Genomic DNA, 19,235 nt, shown 5'->3' on the forward strand with positions numbered 1-19,235 from the left:
TGTAAAACCCGCTCTCTGTCTCCACTTTTCATGCTACCGTATTGAAATCATTGTCAGGACTGAGGAGTGGCGCCCAAAGGGTATTGCATTCATTCTGACCATGAAGGACCGAAGCGGTGTGTCCTCAGGAAAAAATAGCAAAGAAAGACACCTTTGAAGTAGACCTTGGAATTGGTACAGCCTTCAGACGGTGTTATGACATCTTGACCTCCAAATGAGTATTCTGTCTTGATGATACATGAATAGATGGTTTATAGTCCGACCAGGTTTTACATTGTGTCAAAATGGAGCCAGTGCAAGGATTTTTATGAGTAAAGGCTTTGCAATCATAGTTTAGGTCTTCCAGACCATTCTGCCGTCAATGAGCGCTTCTTCACACTGCAGAAGGTGTCTGCAGGGCAGCGACGAGGCCGCCTTGCACTCGGAGCACGATTGGCTTGATTTTGGAGCACACTCTTGCTGTGCATTTGACTTGCTAAGCAGCTCTGTGGCGAGACAAGAGTGTTGTTTGCATGCGGTGTTAAATACAAGTTGATGAGTGACCAAGTACTCATGTGGATTTCTTCAAATTTCCTTTGAATAAACGAAGCATTGGTGTGAATTTAGCTGATCTCTTGGAAGACTAAGCATCAACTGCTGCCACAGCCTGGACACTTGCCATCCCGAGGCCGTCATTATAAGCAGTGACATTGTGACTCTTGGCTGCTGTGGCCTGTGGAGTCTCGTCTTTTCATGATTGTGTTACAAAGATGGAGTGTGCGCTCGCCTCTCCTGGTAGAGTAGCGTCTGCCAGGCGCTTCCGCTGTTAAATGTCAACACATTCAGACTTTTTGAGCCAGTCAGGAGCCCGCCATGTGTAGAAGGTCAACCGACACACGCTGGCCGAGGTGGCATGTGGGACCGTAGCAGACAGTTCGTGTTGATGATGGCGATGTGACACACTGGCGTGTTCCGGTTGCAAATGTGTTATGCTGACTACAGGAGATTATCAGTGGTCAAGTTTTGATGCACCTGAAACTACAAAGAAAGATGTTCGACTGTCCTCTCTCCTTCCTGCTTAGGCTTCCACGCTTCAGCAGGAAAAGCAGGGATTCATCGGAAAGATTCTCAGTGGCACCGTTCGATTTGAAAAACTACAGGAGCGTGTCAAGGTGAGTCTACAAATTCATTACAAAAGCAGCACAAGACTGAGGAGTGTTGAGAACGTCTGACGTTAAAGACAAACTGGCAAGTAAACAAAAAGGGCATCGTAAAACAAGTGGTAAAAGGCAACGCTGTGTAAACACACTCGTAAAACCTGAGTCATGCACACCGCCGCAATAGCATGCTCTGCTAAACCATGCTAAGTCAGCTAGCTTCCGTTCATGTGACATAAGAGGCGTGTCCGCCAACTTTCAACCGTGTTTTAGGCCACCCTTTCCACATGTTTACGTCTGGGGTGTCTACATTTGATCAAATGTACTTAAGATTTGTCAGATTTTCTATGAAAACGTGATAATGGAGTCACATTCGGGCCTATTTGCTCCAACTTCTCCCCCTCAAATTCTGGTCATTTTCCAAAATGTTTGAGTCTGTTTCCACTGTATTTGAGAATAAAAGATTCTTTATGCCGTTGGTCCAGTTGAAGGTCCACTACCGGCTGAAGTCATCCAGACAGATACACATTTACCAGAAGCATCCTCGCCCGACCCTGCAATGTCCTCCATATTGATCAGTGCACTTCATAGCCTCCCCCCGGCCCCCCAGTCAGCATCCATTCAAGCGGTGAACATTGACTGCTGCAAGAGATGGTTATCTCTCGACTGGGCTTATTACCTTGCCGAAGTCCTCCACGAGTGTTGGGATGCGGGGCCTAAAAGGAGAACAATCGGCATGTTTAAAGCGAACTGAAGGACAGCGCTTGTCTTTGTGCGTTGGCTGTTTATCAGCCAGCGCGGGCTGTTTGCTATGCGTGCTGCTCACTCCCACAAATGCCAATTATGGCTAATTACCATTCTCTTGCCAGTCATTCCCACGCCGGCTGCAGCTCGCCACAGCCTCCCAAAAGAGACTGTGGACGTAGTTAGGATGCTACCAGCATCCACTTTGCTTTGTCGTTCATCACAGTGAAGTGTTCGCTTGGTTTAGACCAGGGGGTCTTGACCAAGGGGCCAAGACAGAGGCTTGTCTCTGGGGTCTCGACAGCTGCTTTAAGGAATATTAGTCACAGATTTTTAAGGGTGAGAGGTGCTGCACTAGTGTATATATAGCCTTGATGCTGCAGATTTATGTGTGTAGCTGGAATACTAATCAGCCTTGTTTGTTAGTGCCCCCCCCCAAGACATGTCCAACTATTTGGCATCTAATGTCCACTGTATTATATGCCACATGGGACCGGAGGGGGGACACAAATGTTTGCAACATGCTAGCTATGCATGCATTACACTTACATTTTAACAGAAACAAAAAACTAAATGAAAAATGTCAATTCTCTCATCTCGCATGGGAAATGTTACTCGCTGGTTAGGGACCGTCAATCAATTCCTATTGCTTTGAAGAGTTTGTTTAAAAAAAAAAAAAGTCACACGTACGTAGAATCCAAATCACACCACAAATTGAACCATGTCAAATGATTAGTGCGGCCATTTTTAAAGACTTGTAGCGAAGCCTATACACTGGGTGTGTCCACCTATCTGGAGATGGGTTTGAGACGGTAACATGTCCTCATGAAAAGCATTTGAACACATCTTCTTTTATAAGAGGAGCAAACAAGTGAAGGAGCTGTTTGGTGCTCATAAACAGGCTCTACGACACAAACAGCTGCGAGAGCATCATTAAAATGTCACGTTAAGGGACCTAGTGTGTCACCGTCTGCCCAAAAACAATGAGCCTCCAGTGGAATAATACTGTTTTTTTTTCTAAATCAGCACTAAAACAGCCAAACCTGGTTGTGTGTTCAGGTAAAAAAATAAAATAAAAATCTTCCCACTGTTGTGTATCACCATGGCAACGTGTCCCATTTACGCAGTGCACGCATGATTGACAGATTCTCTGCAAGAGCAACCTTTTCTTACCGCTAACTTGAATGTGGCATTAATGAAGTGGTTTGGACAAGTGTGCCCTTTGTGCAGCAGACATCGTTTTACTGCTCGGATGTAGTGACCGAGCTTTAAAGGTGCCACTGAACTGCTGTAAATTGGGTGAATTTAAAGCTGTCATGCATTTAGAAAGATGAGTGGGACGGTGCCTGCAGCCGACTCGCACACCGAGTTAAAAGGATGCTTATTGACGTTAAAACCAAACAAAACGAGCTCACACGCAACATCTTATTGACTTTTCACTGGCTGGACTTGAGGAAGGTTTTCTGTTCAAATGAAAGGAAGTCTTTGTGCTTCTGAGGTGAACCATTGATCTTCACGCTCAATAGAAACTTCGAGGTTCTATTTAGTAGCAGACCAGAGAGTTCTAACTATGATTTCTCTTTCTATGCTTCTACTTGATTTCTGTTTCCTATTTGGCATCTTAGGACTGAACTTTACTCTTGCTAGGGGTGCTGGGGGTGTGATGTGTACCTGGAGTTCTGTTTACAGTAGTTCAGCCGGGTCACTGTTTTTAGAGCTGCAACAATTAATCAATGATTAATCGACAACTACTTTGGTGTTTGAGTCATCATTTTTGGATTTCAAAATATAAAGATTCTTTAGTTTTGTTCCGTCCGTCAAAGTTTGTGTCGGCCCAGAGTGGGCAATAGTCTCCAATTCTTGGATGCTGAGTTCTCCAGTCTGCATATAAATCATCTGATTCCCTGGAAGACATCCCAGTGGATTTGCCAAGCGATCCGCTTTCCCTTTTTTTCCTTGTGCTCATGTCACCGTGTAAGACGATGTGCCCCACGTCGCTGATCAGTTCCTAACCTCAAAATGTACATTTCAAGTTTGACATTCTCATCGGACACAACCCTGAGAGTCTTTCTGTCGCTAACCAGCCGCACTCTTTCTGTGTGACGCCAGCGCTAACATATGGGAATGTCCTATGTAATGTTGGCCGTGGCGACTACATTATTCATGTGTCATTAACATGAATGTGCTCATCTCCTTGAAACAACAGAAAATGTTGAATATTTCAGTGACTGTTTGGTGTGTATACAGTAAATACGGCCTCTATGCTAACATGCGTGACGTCAGTGGGACTTGGATTTAGTTCGCAGTCATCTTCCATTGTGGGGAAGTGTGCCCGTGCTTTCAAAAAGAAAAAACATGACTTGAGAGCAAACGTATGGAATCTGTGGCTCCACTTAGAAGGCATAAATAAAGCAAATCGATGCCACAACACCCGCCAAGCACCACTTAGCAAGTGAGACATCATTATTGCAGGAGCCGAGATGCTGTTTCATCTTCAAGAAGCATTGTGGTGTGGGTGGTACGCATTAGTGGAACTCTGCTGTCCGTCATTTGTTTACATCTAAGCTGAATAGCATCCCAGGGTCCCTGTCTGTGTCGTTCCATCCGATTCAAGATAATAGCATGGTTTGATGTGCATGAGTGACAGACATAGCGTGTGTTCCTTTCGCCACTTGATCATTTTTATTGATACCGGGACGAGACCCAAAGCCCGCTCTTATGCCATTTGTCACTGCATGTTGCAGAATGATAATGCACAGCCCCATGTTGCAAGGATCTGCACATAATTCCTGGAACTGTTCCAGTTCTTGCATGGCCAGCATACACATCAGCCATTATTTAAGATCACGATACCTCATGACCAGTGTAGACTACATTACTACATGTCTTACAGTGGTATCTTTCAGTAGATTTTCTAAATGCCTTTTATGTTTTTTACTTAATTTGGCCGTTTTTATACTTGAAAATGCATTTTTGGGCCAAAAGTACATAATGAATCGATAATTAAATGCATCATAAATAATTGATGAATACCAGGGGTGTCAAGAGACACTTGGTTTACTCTGTGTGTATGCTAGCGTCCCCGCCTCTACCCACCGATACAAAGAGACCGCACAACTGACTATAGGCTCTGTTCATGCCGTTGTTCTATGGAAAAAATGCGCCATGGTGCTGAAACCAATGCACAGAGCAAAGACACATAGGGTATGCGCATATGTGCACGTAATGCAATATATACTATAACGTGAGCCGGACTTCCTAATATGGGCATTTCCGAATAGAAGCTGTATATAGCAAAAAAAGCAAACAAACTGGCGGGAAGTCACTAACTCTGGTGTAACGTCCCACAAAGACGTACGAATGAAAGAACAGCAAAATATTTGTCTTGCTGGCACATTCTGCAATAATCCATCTGCTGATGTGGTTCATGTTAACTGTTTGGGCCGTGATAATGGAAATATTCACACCATCCTCCACATTTAATTTGCAGTTCTCTCTCTCGGTCTCTGTCTCTCTCAAGAGGTAGCCGTGTGCAAATGGAAAGTTCTTCTGAAGGTTTTTTTCCATTTACAAGGCCGTGGACCCCGTTAGTGCCACCTGTGTGTGTTGTTCTGCAATTTGTATGTCCGCCCGGCGGCCTAAAATTGATGTTGGAATATATTTAATACTTAAATACACAACATGCAACAAAACAAACTGGAAGCGCGAATCTAAAAAAAATGAACAGAAAGGTGAGGAAAAAGTTGCAATGTTGTTAGTCTGAGTTGGGGCCGTTTATGTTGACAACTCGTCTGTGCAGATCCGCTTGAGTTGACATCATAATCATACACCTCGTACGTGGTGGATCGCTTTTGTCGATGTCAGACTTATGTACAGTAATCCCTCACCACTTTACCCCAAATATACCTGTATCAATAAATCATGCTTGAATACAGCCCATGATCCGCCCAAAATATGCATACTATGTACGATGTTTTGCCTAAATAAAGTTTCATGTCCATAAAATGTGCTGTACATCAGTAAAAATAGCAAAATGAATGAAAAGACAAATATAAGGCATCCAGAAGACATTGTGATGACCAGTAGTATCCTAGACCTGTAATACTGGGTGACACACAAGCACCAGATTTGATTGCTGAAACAACGGGCTTTAATTACAGGTTTCAATGAACAGCCAAACTAATCCCTAACAGGGGCTACTGTTGCGGCCGTAAACCCACGCCAAGCCTGTCCGCTCCCCCATTTGAGTTACCCAAGCACCGGAAGACATTTACAGCAACACACACAAGTCTTATTTATGTCTTAAATGTCTTATTTTCTGTGATGACTGTAATATATAATTTGAGTGTAAAAGCGACTGACTATAGGGGTGTTATTTCATGTCTAGAGGGCTCTAATAATGTTCAACTGTATTTAGAAGGACTTAACATGTTTCTATGTTTTAACTACAAAAATATTCAATTCATAACTAAGGAGTCCTCACTTATCACAGTCGGGTCTGGAACCAATTAAACAGGATCAATGAGGGATTACTGTACATGTAGCAAAGCTTTTTGCACATATCATGAAATCACCACAGTTGCTCTGACGGGAGTATGAAATATCATAGGAAAACAAAATATGATATACACAATTGAAGAAAAACCATGTCCACAAGTTGCCGTAGGATAAAAATGCATTTAATGTCACCCAGAATCAAAAGTACATGTGCAAGCAGTGGCTACTTTCTGTTATGTTGACTACCACTTATGTTGACGTGAGTCAGCCAGTCAGTCTTACGGATGTTGATTTAAACTGGTTCAACTTTGGTGATAATAAAATAAATATATACAAACTAAAATGACAATGTTGGCTGTAACACAAAGCTGAGATGCTATGAGGAAGTTGAAATCGGTGATGACGGCATTTGGTATCCATTTGTGGCGCGCTGGTTTTTAATCGGACACAATGTGAAAATCCAATTAAACACGAACACAACAAAAAAAACCTGCAACAATGGGAAACGGTGCTACTACTAATACTACTAATAATAATGCAGCTGTTTTATATATAACATATTAGCTTAGCTATGTTGGATTGCTTTTAGCGTTTTTAGAAAATTACAAATATCAGTTTGTCACAACGTTTTGCTTCATGACATACAGTATGCTGGTCTCAGACTGTTGACTAGTGCCCAATCGTGTGGGCTGGTGGTTTGAATTGACTTCTGTTTCTGTGAAATGGTTTACTTTTAGCTTTGGGCTGACGTGGACATGTTTGTTGATATTCAGCAATGACCACAGCATCATGGACACGACCTAGCGCCATCCCAGGTCCTGTGCTTTAAAAAGGTGCACGGAGCATCGCACAGGCTTTGTCCCATACCGGCAGCGGCAGTGTTTAGATTGGCTTTCGCTTAACTGCTGGAGGAGCAGTCACACATCCCCTGGCACAAGCACTGGCAGAAGCCGTACACCAGACACACGGTCAGGCTGGACGGCACCAAGCTAACGCAGACGATGCCGAGAGTCACTCTCTGGATCACCAGCAAGTAAATCCCTAGCGGCAGGGAGCCAAAGTACAAGAAGCCCAGCAGCCAGACCAGGATGCGTGGGACGTGATTACAGAACTTGGACAGGGAGTCCTGGTCCGCCGGGCTGTTGGAGCCCACCGACGGCGAGTCCAGGTTGCGCTCTGCATAGACGTCTGAGCTGCCGGTGTGACTCGGGGAGCGCTGCGTGTCTCTCTGCACCTCCATGATGGTGATGAAGAGGCAGTTGGAGGAGTCATGGGAAGGACTGGATGAGAAGAAACTCTTCGGAGAAAGGACCACCTCTCTGTTGTGATCGGAGCTCCAGGTTTTATCCCGTACAGTCAAGCGGGACATGACGTTGGTGTCATCGGGCAGGGCTGACACCGCGTAGTCTGTGACCTCGGTTTGGTGTCGACAGAAGGGGCAGGTGATGCAGCCCGCCCCATCAGCGATGTAGAGGATCTTAACGAGGCATCGGACGCACACCCGATGGAGGCAGTCCAGGATTTTTGGTCTGCGGTTGTGGGCATTGTAGCGTTGGTAACAGATTTTACACTCTAATTCCTCTGATGGACGCTCCTTCTCCTCCAAGTCAGCCGGCGGGCAGCTCATCTTCACGTCGTGTTCTGCGGGGAAAAGAGATTATTCATTTCGCCAATTATCGAAGCTTCCATGTTATACTACTTTTCACCACAAAGCCTGAGAGGGGACGAGACCTTTCAAGTGTTCGTAAAAGCGGTCTCTCGCAGACACCATGATAGCCTGCACTCGGCAACAGGAACAACCTTCATTTGGGCCCAGGATGGTCCCGTGTCTTGAACAACAGCCAATGGGATCCAACAGAGCAAAATGTACGATCTCTCAATGTTTCCACTGGTCTTAAGATATTGACTGGATGTTCTTGTTATGTGGGCCATTTGGAGCAGTTGGTGACGTGTTTTTTTTTTTTGGTCCATACTGCGAGTAAAACGGTCAATCTGTTTGATGACCTGTGTGTTGTTGAGCTTGTTGCTTGCAAATTCATGAGCAAAGTGAAGTTCCTCTGAGCTTTCCCTGTACAACTGGAGCGCCACAATGTTGATGAACAGATGTCGGGTAAAGTAAGTGTAGCAAGGGTGAGCTGGTAGCGTGAAATTAAATTAAAAAGCAAAAAAAATGTAAATTCTGCTGTGCATCTGTGGCGGTCCAAATGTATTTGTGGCAGGACGGCCACAAACACTGCAGTCCTTTTTAATAGATGAATCTAGAGCTAGATTTTAGAGATTTGAACCCATCCAATTTGGTTTTGACCCTTTCCCGTCGACAAGGTAAGGTCCTTGAAGGCAACACCTTGATAGCCAGCTATCCTCAAGCCCATCAAACCTTTGGGATGAACTAAAAAGGCCGTTTATTAGCCAAAGGTTACCCACAAATACTCCCATCTTGTAGAAGGTCTTCCCAGAGGAGTGGCATATTGTCCTCCATTTCTGACTTTGGCCATCAGTGCTCTTAATTTAGCAACCTCTGCTGTCTCTCCTGTCTGCTGATGAATGATTGATGGTTCTTGACGTGGTCTTTGCTGCCAAGTCTATATGAACTGCAGAATACTAGTCATCTTTAGGGCGCTATAAACATTGGTGTTTGGCTTCTGCATTTAATGGCACGATGCTCTAGTTGGCATAATGACCTTGTAAATGACTAGCTCTTTAATTGCTGTCACTTCTTGGACAAATAGCATGCCTTTCCTGAAAAGACATGAAATAGCAGTTGGATTTTTTTAGGGAGGAAGCATGAATATGTGTTAATGAGCACCAACCTGCGTTCTGCCGCTGACTTTTACTCTCCCAAGTGTGACTGTGCTGCTTACATTCTTACCAACATGAATCTTTTTTAATGTGTGAACACCAGTCACTCATTCATAGCCATGCAATATATATACAGTAGATAGGTACAGTAGATGCTGCACCAGCCGTTTCCCAGCAGGCTTCAGTGCAACCTGCTGTCTTTTAAATATTTCAGCCTCCAGCGTGTTTGCCTGGGGGGGGGGCTTCAAAAACATAAGCCAGAGCTGCTAAATTTGTCCTTGGTACGCTTTGGCCCTTGAAGGCTGACAAATAAATGTTGTAAATCCGGTGCCTGACACTGGGATGGCAGACTGACTCACAAACCCCCACACCCCCTACACACACACAGGGTGAACTCCAGTATTAACTCTGTAAACAAATTGCAGTGCAAAAATTCAACTAATTGAAATGATAAAATCCATATATGTATAAGGCATTCAGAAGACACATTCAAATACATTGTGATGATAAGTAGTATTCTAGACAGCTCACAAGGTGTCAGTAATGTTACTGTAATATTGGTTAAGACACACAAGCACCAGACTAGATCGCCAGAAAAACAGGCTTTTATTGCAGGCACAATAATCCCTAACATGGGCTACTGCTGCAAACGTAACCCATGCCAAGCTAGAACTCAACTCTGAACCACTGACGTCACTTCCTGTCTGCCACCCACTTTTCCTTCCTTGTCTTATTTGTGTCTATATGCGTGTCTATGGTGGCGAAGTGGGCATATTTAATGTCCAGATGGCTCTCATAATGTTAAAACCTGAAGGTTGTAGAAGGTTGTAAAGAGGCACTTTATGTTCTAACTTCAAGCATTGGGGGGCAGGGGGCATGGCCCAGGTGGTCATCTCACAACCTGAAGGTTGCGGTTTCCAGCCTCCGCCCTCCTGTGATCATGTCGAGGTATCCTTGGGCTAAATGTGCTAATATTGTCAAAGCACTATGAGCACATTTGGAGGTGGAAAAGTGCCATACAAATAAAAAACATTGTGTTGATAAATAAAGAATCCTCGCTTGCAGAATTTCACTTTCACGGTTGAGTCTGGACGAATTAACCACAATAAACGAAGGATTACTGCTTACATACGGCCAAAACGCAGTTTTCTCTTTCAGTTTTAGATTAGTTTAGTCACAACTGGTTCAGATTCTTTGGTCCAGGTTGAACTTTGAAGCCAATTCCCAACTGCCAGTTAAAAAACAAAAATAAACAATTGACTCGTCAGCATTCTATTAGACTCCATTGACATTTTGGATTGTCTACCAAAGGGGTTGCACCTACTCCGAGGGTCTTCTACACTCAAAGTCAGAATATCCCGGAGAAGCATCCTAGCATCCAAAACCTCAGGACCTCACCTCACTTAGCCAGTACCACAGACTTGAAAACACTTGCATGATTCGGTTTTCTGCAACAGTATGACCGTCATTTGCAATGATTCAATTCTTAGCCACTGGAACATTCCCGGTGGATGTAGACAATTTTCTCAGAGCACTTATCGAGTGACCGCTTTCTTTGTCATGAAATACTGTCAGGACCCTCCATCATCCTTCCTCATCTTCACCTGTATCACTGCACACTTGGAAGCCATTGGCTGGCCCTCATCCAACGTTGTCAGCTCGGTGTACAAACACATGATGCAGTTTGTTTGAAAGCAGAATGTTAATCCGTGACGTTGTTGACGGAACAAAGTCAGCGCTGCAGGTGGTTTTGCCAACCATTTCCATGTAGCGAGATGGATGAAAGGACATGATGTTTCTGCAGAGGTTGTGAGGTGCTAATTAGCCAAACAGTATGGCTGAGAAACGCAGTGAGAGTGTTTGTTGGCTGCAGGACAAGTTATGTTTCAGCTGGACCTGAGGCAAATTGTTTAATATGGGACTGGCCTGGAGCAGGCGCTTGGACCGGAACACTAAATTCACCTGAGGTGAGCTTGCTGCAGAAATATCTTGATGCGTGATCTTATAATACAGCAAAATATTGACTCCATATTTGTGGAAAGTAAGAGATACCGGCTGGTGCAGCTTTGCAGAGTACGTTGGTAAACTTAAGAGTCACACCAGACATGCTTGGGCATTTAGCTCAATGGATGGCTCTCTCAACGCTCCTTCTGCTGACCCTGGTTCAAGCCCCGGCAGAAGGGGGGCTGCAAGGACCAGACGGTTTACACAGTGGTGTGAAAAGTGTTTACCCCCTTCCTGATTTGACAATTAAAGTATTTATTGTTATGGTAATGGTAATGGTTTAATTTCATTTGAACATGCATCAGATTACAATTGAATGCATCACATAATCAGTTCCCAGTTCCACATGTCCAAAAGGAGTAGGAAGAAGCAAAGCCTGTTAAATCCTACCCCTCCATCTGCTACTTTTACAATCAGTAACTGTTACATTTGTTCACTTCCTGCTTTCCATAATAGTTTAAGGTTTTTTTTTTTTTTTAGAATTTTTAAATGTTGTAATTTTTTGTCCCGTACCGAAGTACGAGGTGATATGACCATACAATGACATTATGTGTGCCATTGTAACTGTCCATATCGTAATATATATATATATAGCACATCATGACTGGTTCAAGACTCTTCATCCTTGTATTTAGCAAACATCAACTGCTTGTATTGTTTCTTGAATTGGCTCATCGTTGTGCATTGTTTGAGGATCTTACTCAATCTATTCCATAGTTTGATTCCACATACTGAAATGCTATGGCTTTTTAACGTAGTTCAAATTTAGTTCTTCCCTGAGATCATATTTCTCCTCTCTTGTAGAGAAGTATTGGATGACAGTTTTAGGTAATTGGTTGTTTTTAGCCATAAAAATCATAGCCCTATCATTTTATAAGGGAGAAAAATATCCAAACTTACATGGCCGTGTGTGGAAAAGGTTGTTCTCCCCAGTAAGAAACTAATTGAGATCAGTCTGCACAAGGTTATAAAGCCATTTCTAACACTTTAGGACTCCAGTGAACCACAGTGAGAGCCATCTATCTATCCACAAATGGCAAAAACATGGAACAGTGGTGAACCCTCCCAGGAGTGGCCGGCCCACCAAAATGACCCCGAGAGAGCAGCCACGAGTCACAAAAAGAGGTCACAAAAGACCCCACACCAACATCCACAGAAGGTGCGTCTTTGATTTGATGATCCCAAAAACACCAGCAAGTCCACCACTGAACAAGTCCTGACCTGAATCCTATTGAGATGGGGCATGACCTTAAAAAGGCTCCATGATGGAAAAGCTTCCAATGTGGCCAAATCACAACAATTCTGCAAAGATGATGGGCCCACATTCCTCCACAGGCTGGAAGACTCATCGCAAGTTATGACAAAGGCTTGATTGCAGTTGTTGCTGCTAAGGGTGGCCCAACCAGCTATTAGCTTTAGGGGGCAACCAACTTTTCACACAGGGCCATGTAGTTTAGGAATTTAAAAACAACGTATTGTGTTGAGTTGTGTTGTAATTGACTAATATTTATATTTGTTTGCTCTGAAACATTCAAGTGTGACAAACGTTAGAAATCCGGAAGGGGCAAACACTTTTCCACACCACTGTATTTGTATGCTGAGTAGCCTCACAACGCAAGGCACACTTCCTGTCCCTCACTTAATGGTGCCCTGTCTGTAAGCCGATTATGAACATGTGCCGTTACATCCCTAATCGTTTGTGATGGCTTGACTGAACTTTATAAAGCTAATGCTTGTCTGTTGAAGCCGCATGTCAGGCAATCAGGAAAGACTCCGTCAGAAGCTGCAAAACGAGCGTCCGAGTTGACCAGTGGTGTTTTGTGAAGCAGAACAAATGATAATGGCCTGTCATTACTGCCGGCCTGCAAGCACACCGCGGCTGCTGCCGCACACCAACGTCTAATAAGCAGAGCCATGCTATGGTCACTCACCGAGGAGAGCCATGCTTGAAGGCGACGTGTCCTTGCAGAGACGTGTTGCATTGCACGGTGGAACCCGAGGCTTGTCCGCTGCTGGTTCATGTCTGATTTTTTTCAGACTTTGTTTTTGATTATGTTTTTTTTTTCCAATGGGATGTCATGGAAATAGAAATGGTCCAGTGATCCATTTATCCAATCACTCCAGAGTCAAACCCGAGTCCATCATCACACCGTAACTTCAGGGAATGTTTTAGCATTTACTGTTTTTAACTGTCATGAAAGTGTAAAAAAAAGCCGAGTGCAGTTAATCATATAAAGTACTGCTAATATATATATATATATATATATATATATATATATATATATATATATATATATATATATATATAGGGCTGCATGGCAGTTGAGTGGTTAGCGCGCAGACCTCACAGCTAGGAGACCCGAATTCAATCCCACCCTCGGCCATCCGTGTGTGGAGTTTGCATGTTCTCCGGTGCTCCGGTTTCCTCCCACATTCCAAAAACATGCTAGGTTAACTGGCCACTCCAAGTATGAATGTGAGTGTGAATGGTTGTTTGTCTATATGTGCCCTGTGATTGGCTGGCCACCAGTCCAGAGTGTACCCCGCCTCTCGCCTGAAGACAGCTGGGATAGGCTCCAGCACCCCCGCGCCCCTCATGAGGATAAGCGGTAGAAAATGAATGAATGAATATATATAATATACATATATAACCCTAACATATATGTAAAACATAAAGATTAGCAGACATTTCGTTGGCAATTTCACTGCTGTGTTATTGTGCAATGACAATAAAGGAAGTCTATCTACATTTAATGAATTTATTAATTACTTTTAACAAATATATGAATCATTATTTTCATTGGTTTATTTCATTATTTTAAACAGACTAGAAAATCATTCTTTAAGAATAAAAACTTTCAATTGACATGTGGCTCCTTCAACATGTCAGACAAACATGACCTCAAATGACTGAAGTGACCAAAGTATTTTCATGTGACAAAGGATGTCAGAATTATTGATATCTTAGTATTGATCAGGAACGTCACTGGTAGAAAATTGTTAGCTTTGCACATATGGCGACACAGGTAACTTCCTGGCTTTATGCTGACCACATCAAAGACAAAGAAAAAGCTAAACATGCCTTTGATACTCGGCAGAACAGCAGAAGCCGAACCATAAATGAAGTTGGAGTGCATTCCAGCATTTTCGGGCATGCAGCAGATGCTGTGATGCTGTGATGCTGTGATGAATCCATCCTCTGCTTTGTTCCAACAACCCATGCTTCATCCTTCATCCTCCAGGCTCCGTGAATCTTCCTCTCTTGCATATCTCTGATTATGTTTGAGAGATTAAGAGGCTGTGCTGTTAATGTAATCGATGAATAAATCAATTGGATAGCTTACTAATCCTATCAGCAGAAATCAATTGAAGCTTGTTTAACATCATCTTAGAAATGGAACATTCATCAAAATGAGGACTTCATGGCTGCTGTGAGTAGCGACTTAGTAGTATCACATTTTGTGGTGAGATCTATGAGATCTATAACGGGATTATAATAACGGGATTCCAGTCATACAACAAATTTGACTTGTCTTTTCAGGAAAAATATGCTTATAAAACAGAGCTGAGCTGGGGGGCAAAGCTCTCAATTTACAGCCAAGAGGGGGTCAGAGTAGAGGCGCTGCTCCTTCACATTGAGAGCCAGCAGAGGTGGCTGTGGAATCTAGTCCCAGTGCCTCCCTGGTGAGGAGTTCCAGGCATTCCCAGCCGGGTGAAGACCCCAGGGCAGACCTGGGACACGCTGGAGGGATTATGTCTGACAGCTGGCCTGGGAACGCCTTGGGGTCCTCCCGATGGAACTGGAAGGGGTGGCCGTAGACCGCGATGTCTGGGCTTCCCTACTGAGACTGAACCTGGTAAGCGGAATAATGGATGGACGAATAGGAGAGAAGATTCTTCGCGTGACCGTAATCTTACCATGCGAATCTTCAAAGTAAACAGTTAATTAACGTTAAGGGTGTAACTCTACATCCATCCATTTTCTGTGCCGCTTATCGTCCTGAGGGTCGTGGCTGTGCTGGAGCCTGTCCCAACATACGAGAATCGGACACCCAAGCGGACTTTAGAAAATAACTGTCTGACATCGGTATCGGAAATTTAGAGTTGGACAATATCGTAATTTCGGTTTTTGGCAAAAAATCCAATATCGGGCATCCCTAATAATAACATATTTCTGATAAAATTTGTACTTATTTTTAGATTACATTTTTTCCTCATAATATCATGACTTTATTCTCATAAAATGACTCTTTTTTTCCATTTTTGCTGTTTAGTTTTTTAATTGTGTTTGTAGAACATGCCGTGGGCCCCACTTTGGACACCCCTGCTGTGGTGGGTTCTTGTCAGTAAGACATATTAATGGATATCATGTCCTCTGGTTGTATTATATTGAATCTACTCCAGCAAGAATAAACTCGTCTTTCTTTGCTGTCACTCTGAGGATGGGGGGGTATAATTTTGACATTTTCTCTACTCTCAGGCAGGCAATTATCTTTTGTCAGGTTGCGTCTCTGGGGAAAAAAACAAGCTTAAAGAAGCCTCTCGCAACAAGATGGAAGCGAATGGCTTGATAGTTTTGTACCATCAGCTCATAAAGCAAATCTATACTTAAGTGTTCATCTAAAACCATGCACCCCCACTGGGTTGGTACCTGTGTTGCCACATTTACTCCCTGCGTGGTTTTGCCTGCCGCTGCTACTGATGTTGTTGTGGAGAACAACAGGCTGTCACAATCACCAGCGCTTGACTCGGCTTTAATTAAAATGCTTACTGGCTTCCTGTTGCCTCCCGCGCGGCACGTTGGAGGTCAAATGTTTGGATGATTGCAGGTCCCCAGCCGCCATAATGATAACGTAGCTTGATGAGTGGATTTAACAGATGTGCAAGGACATTTTCAGGCACATCCGGCTACGTGAAACGTCCTTAAACGTGCATAAACGACATGCAAACTGGCCTGGAATCCATCTGGATGTCAACTTGTTTGAACCTTTGCCAGTTAGTGTGTGTGTGTGTGTGTGCGTGCACGCGTGCGTGTATGTGCGCGCTGCGCTACCTGCAGGAGTAATCACCTGCACATCTGTTGATACACCAAGTCAGCAAAACAGTTATTTGCTGAGAATAAACGACAAGAGCGAGTGTGTGAGGCTCCTCACCTCGTCCCGCCGTGCGTGGCTCCACTTCCTGCGCTCCTCCGTTCTCTGGTGATGCTGCTGATGCGGTGCCGTCCTCCATGAGGATCCAGCTCCTTCATGGCAGTGCTCCACATCGCATGTCCCTGACTCCGTGTGTGTGTGTGTGTGTGTGTGTGTGCGTGCGCAGGTGTACCGCAGGCAGACGTCCAGCCGACTGGCGGCACTGGAGGAGGCGGCGGAGGGCAAGGCAGCGTCTTACCAGAGGGAGATTGTTCACCTGCAGAGGCTGCTGGGAGAGAGGCAGGAGGCAGAGGAGAGGCTGCTGCAGTCCAAACGGTAGGAGGAGGAGGAGGAGGAGGAGAGACTGATGTGGTTCAAAGAGTTGGAGGGGAGAATGGCGGAGAGGGACGAGAGAAGCAGAATAGCCTTGGAGGGGAGAGTGAGGGAGAGGGAGGAAAGCCCTCTCCACACTGTCTATTAAAGCCTGTTCTGTGTGAACAGCACCGACACGAAATAAGAAGCCAATGACAACGCCAACATTTCCCAGCTTCTGTAGTAGTATCAGTAGCCTTTCACATAGATTGCACAACATTGGCGCATTAATGCTGGAATGGTAGACCAGAGCCGCCATTTGTGCCACCATTGTCTTTCATCCAGAACATAGTAATGTAGGACATTACTCCGCCAGTCTGCATCTGCGTCTGTTGCCCCCTTCATAGCATTCATAAAGCCATCCCTTCACACATTCTCCATTCTTATACCTTTTAGCCTACTAAAGCTTGTTCTGTGCAAACAGTACCGACACAGAATGATGTGTCCAAGAAACATGTTTTCCAGCTCCTCAGGTAGAATGAGAAGCCTCTTTCATACAGATTCTGCAAATTGGGTGCAGTCGAGCTGGAACAGTCACCAGCGTCTTTCCCACAGAACTCATCAAAGAGCCATTTTGTTTCTGTTCTGTATGAACAGCACCGACACAAAATAGGAAGGGTTGAAGTCACCTTGCACATTTTCCATCTTCTAATGTTGTATCAGAGGCAGAATGGTTCTGACTGTGTGAAATGGAACCACGGGAAGCCTTGAACACATTTGACAATGAATGGCCAAAACTGCATCTCTGGGTTCTGTGTGAAAGGCACAGGCGAGTAAATGCCAGCTCTACTGTTGCAATTCTGCTGAATCTCTGCATGAATGAGCCTGACGATAGAAAGAGACAGGAGAGAACAGTAGAAGAGGAAAACAAAGCAAAACAAACGGGAAGACAGGCGCTACGTTGAATTGAAAGGGGAGGGCAGACATGATGCTGAGGAGGAACAGGAAGTTGCATTCAGACATGTAGAGGAGGAAGCAGAGAGGTGCCAACATGAAGACTAACACACAGAAAGATAATTAGTAATCGTGTTAGCATAAACAATTACCATTGCGCGTGTGTAGCAGCAGTGACAGTGTATGACATGCTGCAGTGTCAGGACTAAACCATAGATTTACTGTAAATAGGACACCAGAAGCCCAAATTAGCGGTCCATTTCCGTTTGTTCCCCTCTCACTATGTCTGTTTTTAGACAGCTGTCAAGCACATAATCGCATTGTGACGCTCCACTTGTGCGCTGATTGCTGACATAGATGAATAGTAATCGGAGACACACCCATGTTGCTTAAGTAAATATTCTGTCCTACCTAGTCTGTTAGCATGAACTGATGAAGCCTGCTCAGATGAGGCCACACGTCTTCTGAAACAACCTGAACAGTCCAGTTGCGATGATTGAATGTCCTGCCAATACAATGACCTGGATCAATGGGAATCTTCACAAGCTTATGTAAACATGTCATTAGGTTGTTGTGATTTACAATAAGTCGTTGCTTGAAGGTGGCCATGATTTTCCACCCAATCACATGTTCTTGCCAGTCAGACAATGGTGTGTATGTTCTTGTGTTCTTCAGCATTCAGTTATCAACCAACGTTTTTGGGGGTGGTGGCTGAAAGGTTGGTGCTTCCGAGTTTTGTTAATTGGACACGGGGGGGGCTGCAGAGCGATGAAAAGTCTCCTGGAAGCATCATCAGCCGCAAGGAGGCTTCTCCCTCAGGCTATGCAGAACTCTGCGGGACGGCGGCCATCACCACCCATCAGCATCTCTGTGGTGGCCATGTTTCAGACAGAATACAAAGTAGGGGATCAAACGATGGGGGCATTGAGGTAGGGATGGATTTTCACTGTGTGGGTCAAAGGAGGGGGGAGTAACTCGTTTAGTCACATGATCTCAGCTGTCCTCAAGCAGATTTTCTGTTGTTTTTTGTTAATGGAATAAACGGTGCAGACTATGAGTCTACAGACAAACACGTTAACTTCCTGACAGCTGGCATGGTGTTGTCTCTGTCACGTTTCATCTTTGATTGGACCACAGGATGCAGAGACGACCAATTGTCGTAATGTACTACTCACTAGAGCCCAAATGACCACGAGGCAAAAAGTGGTGAAATCCAACTAAAAACAAGAGCGCCATGAAAAATGAACAAACAAGGTCCCACAATTGGTGGAGCTGGAGCAGAGCAACAGGAAAGAGAATCGGGAATAGTTGAACCACAAAAATAGAAACTGCACTACGAGTAACTGGAGAAGGACCAGAACCGAATATAGTGCTGACGGTCCTAAGGAACTCCAGGAAGAGGAACAGTCCGACGTCTTAAAACGAGAACCCTGGAGATTTTGAAATACCCAAGACGGTAGAGCTGAGCTAACTGAGGTCAAAGGTTAGTCTTGTCCAACCTCAGGTCTTTTGGATGAGTACTAAAAACGTGGGTGGAGGTCCTGGTGGAGGTGGTCTGGCTCAGAGCCGTGTGGTATAAATTCCTCAGTCATAATGTTGGCTCCCGGGATGGATGACAGTGAGCATGCTCCACTTCCTGAGTTGTATTGTTGTGGAG

At 44.4% G+C, this 19,235-nt stretch overlaps 2 protein-coding genes across 5 annotated transcripts in view; one reads left to right on the forward strand and one right to left on the reverse strand.

Moving 5' to 3' along the window:
* Positions 1–19,235, forward strand: part of cep89 (centrosomal protein 89) — a 32,316-nt gene that overhangs the window by 10,656 nt on the left and 2,425 nt on the right. For 2 of the 4 annotated variants that reach the window (XM_058088806.2, XM_058088807.2), the window contains 2 exons: positions 1,062–1,151; positions 16,500–16,648. In XM_058088806.2, coding sequence (XP_057944789.2) covers positions 1,062–1,151; positions 16,500–16,648 — 239 coding nt within the window. Of the gene's footprint in view, positions 1–1,061; positions 1,152–1,621; positions 1,990–16,499; positions 16,649–19,235 lie in introns of those variants that run through there. The other 2 variants (XM_058088809.2, XM_058088808.2) reach the window with 2 other exon arrangements.
* Positions 6,575–16,713, reverse strand: LOC131139315 (E3 ubiquitin-protein ligase RNF182). Its single transcript, XM_058088810.2, has 2 exons — positions 16,334–16,713; positions 6,575–8,018 (listed from the first exon to the last, which is right to left on the reverse strand). The coding sequence occupies exons 1-2, from the start codon at positions 16,410–16,412 to the stop codon at positions 7,276–7,278; spliced, it is 822 nt and encodes a 273-aa protein (XP_057944793.2). The 5' UTR covers positions 16,413–16,713; the 3' UTR covers positions 6,575–7,275.

Source organism: Doryrhamphus excisus, linkage group LG13 (assembly GCF_037039965.1).
Source record: "Doryrhamphus excisus strain RoL-2023G ecotype Guam linkage group LG13, RoL_Dexc_Guam_v1.1, whole genome shotgun sequence".
Taxonomy (NCBI): Eukaryota; Metazoa; Chordata; class Actinopteri; order Syngnathiformes; family Syngnathidae; genus Doryrhamphus; species Doryrhamphus excisus.

Excerpts from the sequence above, each read along its gene's own strand:
- LOC131139315 (XM_058088810.2), bottom strand. The coding sequence starts at position 16,412 with ATGGAGGACGGCACCGCATCAGCAGCATCACCAGAGAACGGAGGAGCG. Across the intron at positions 8,019-16,333 it reads GCCACGCACGGCGGGACGAG|AACACGACGTGAAGATGAGC; the intron begins GTGAGGAGCCTC and ends TTTTCCCCGCAG.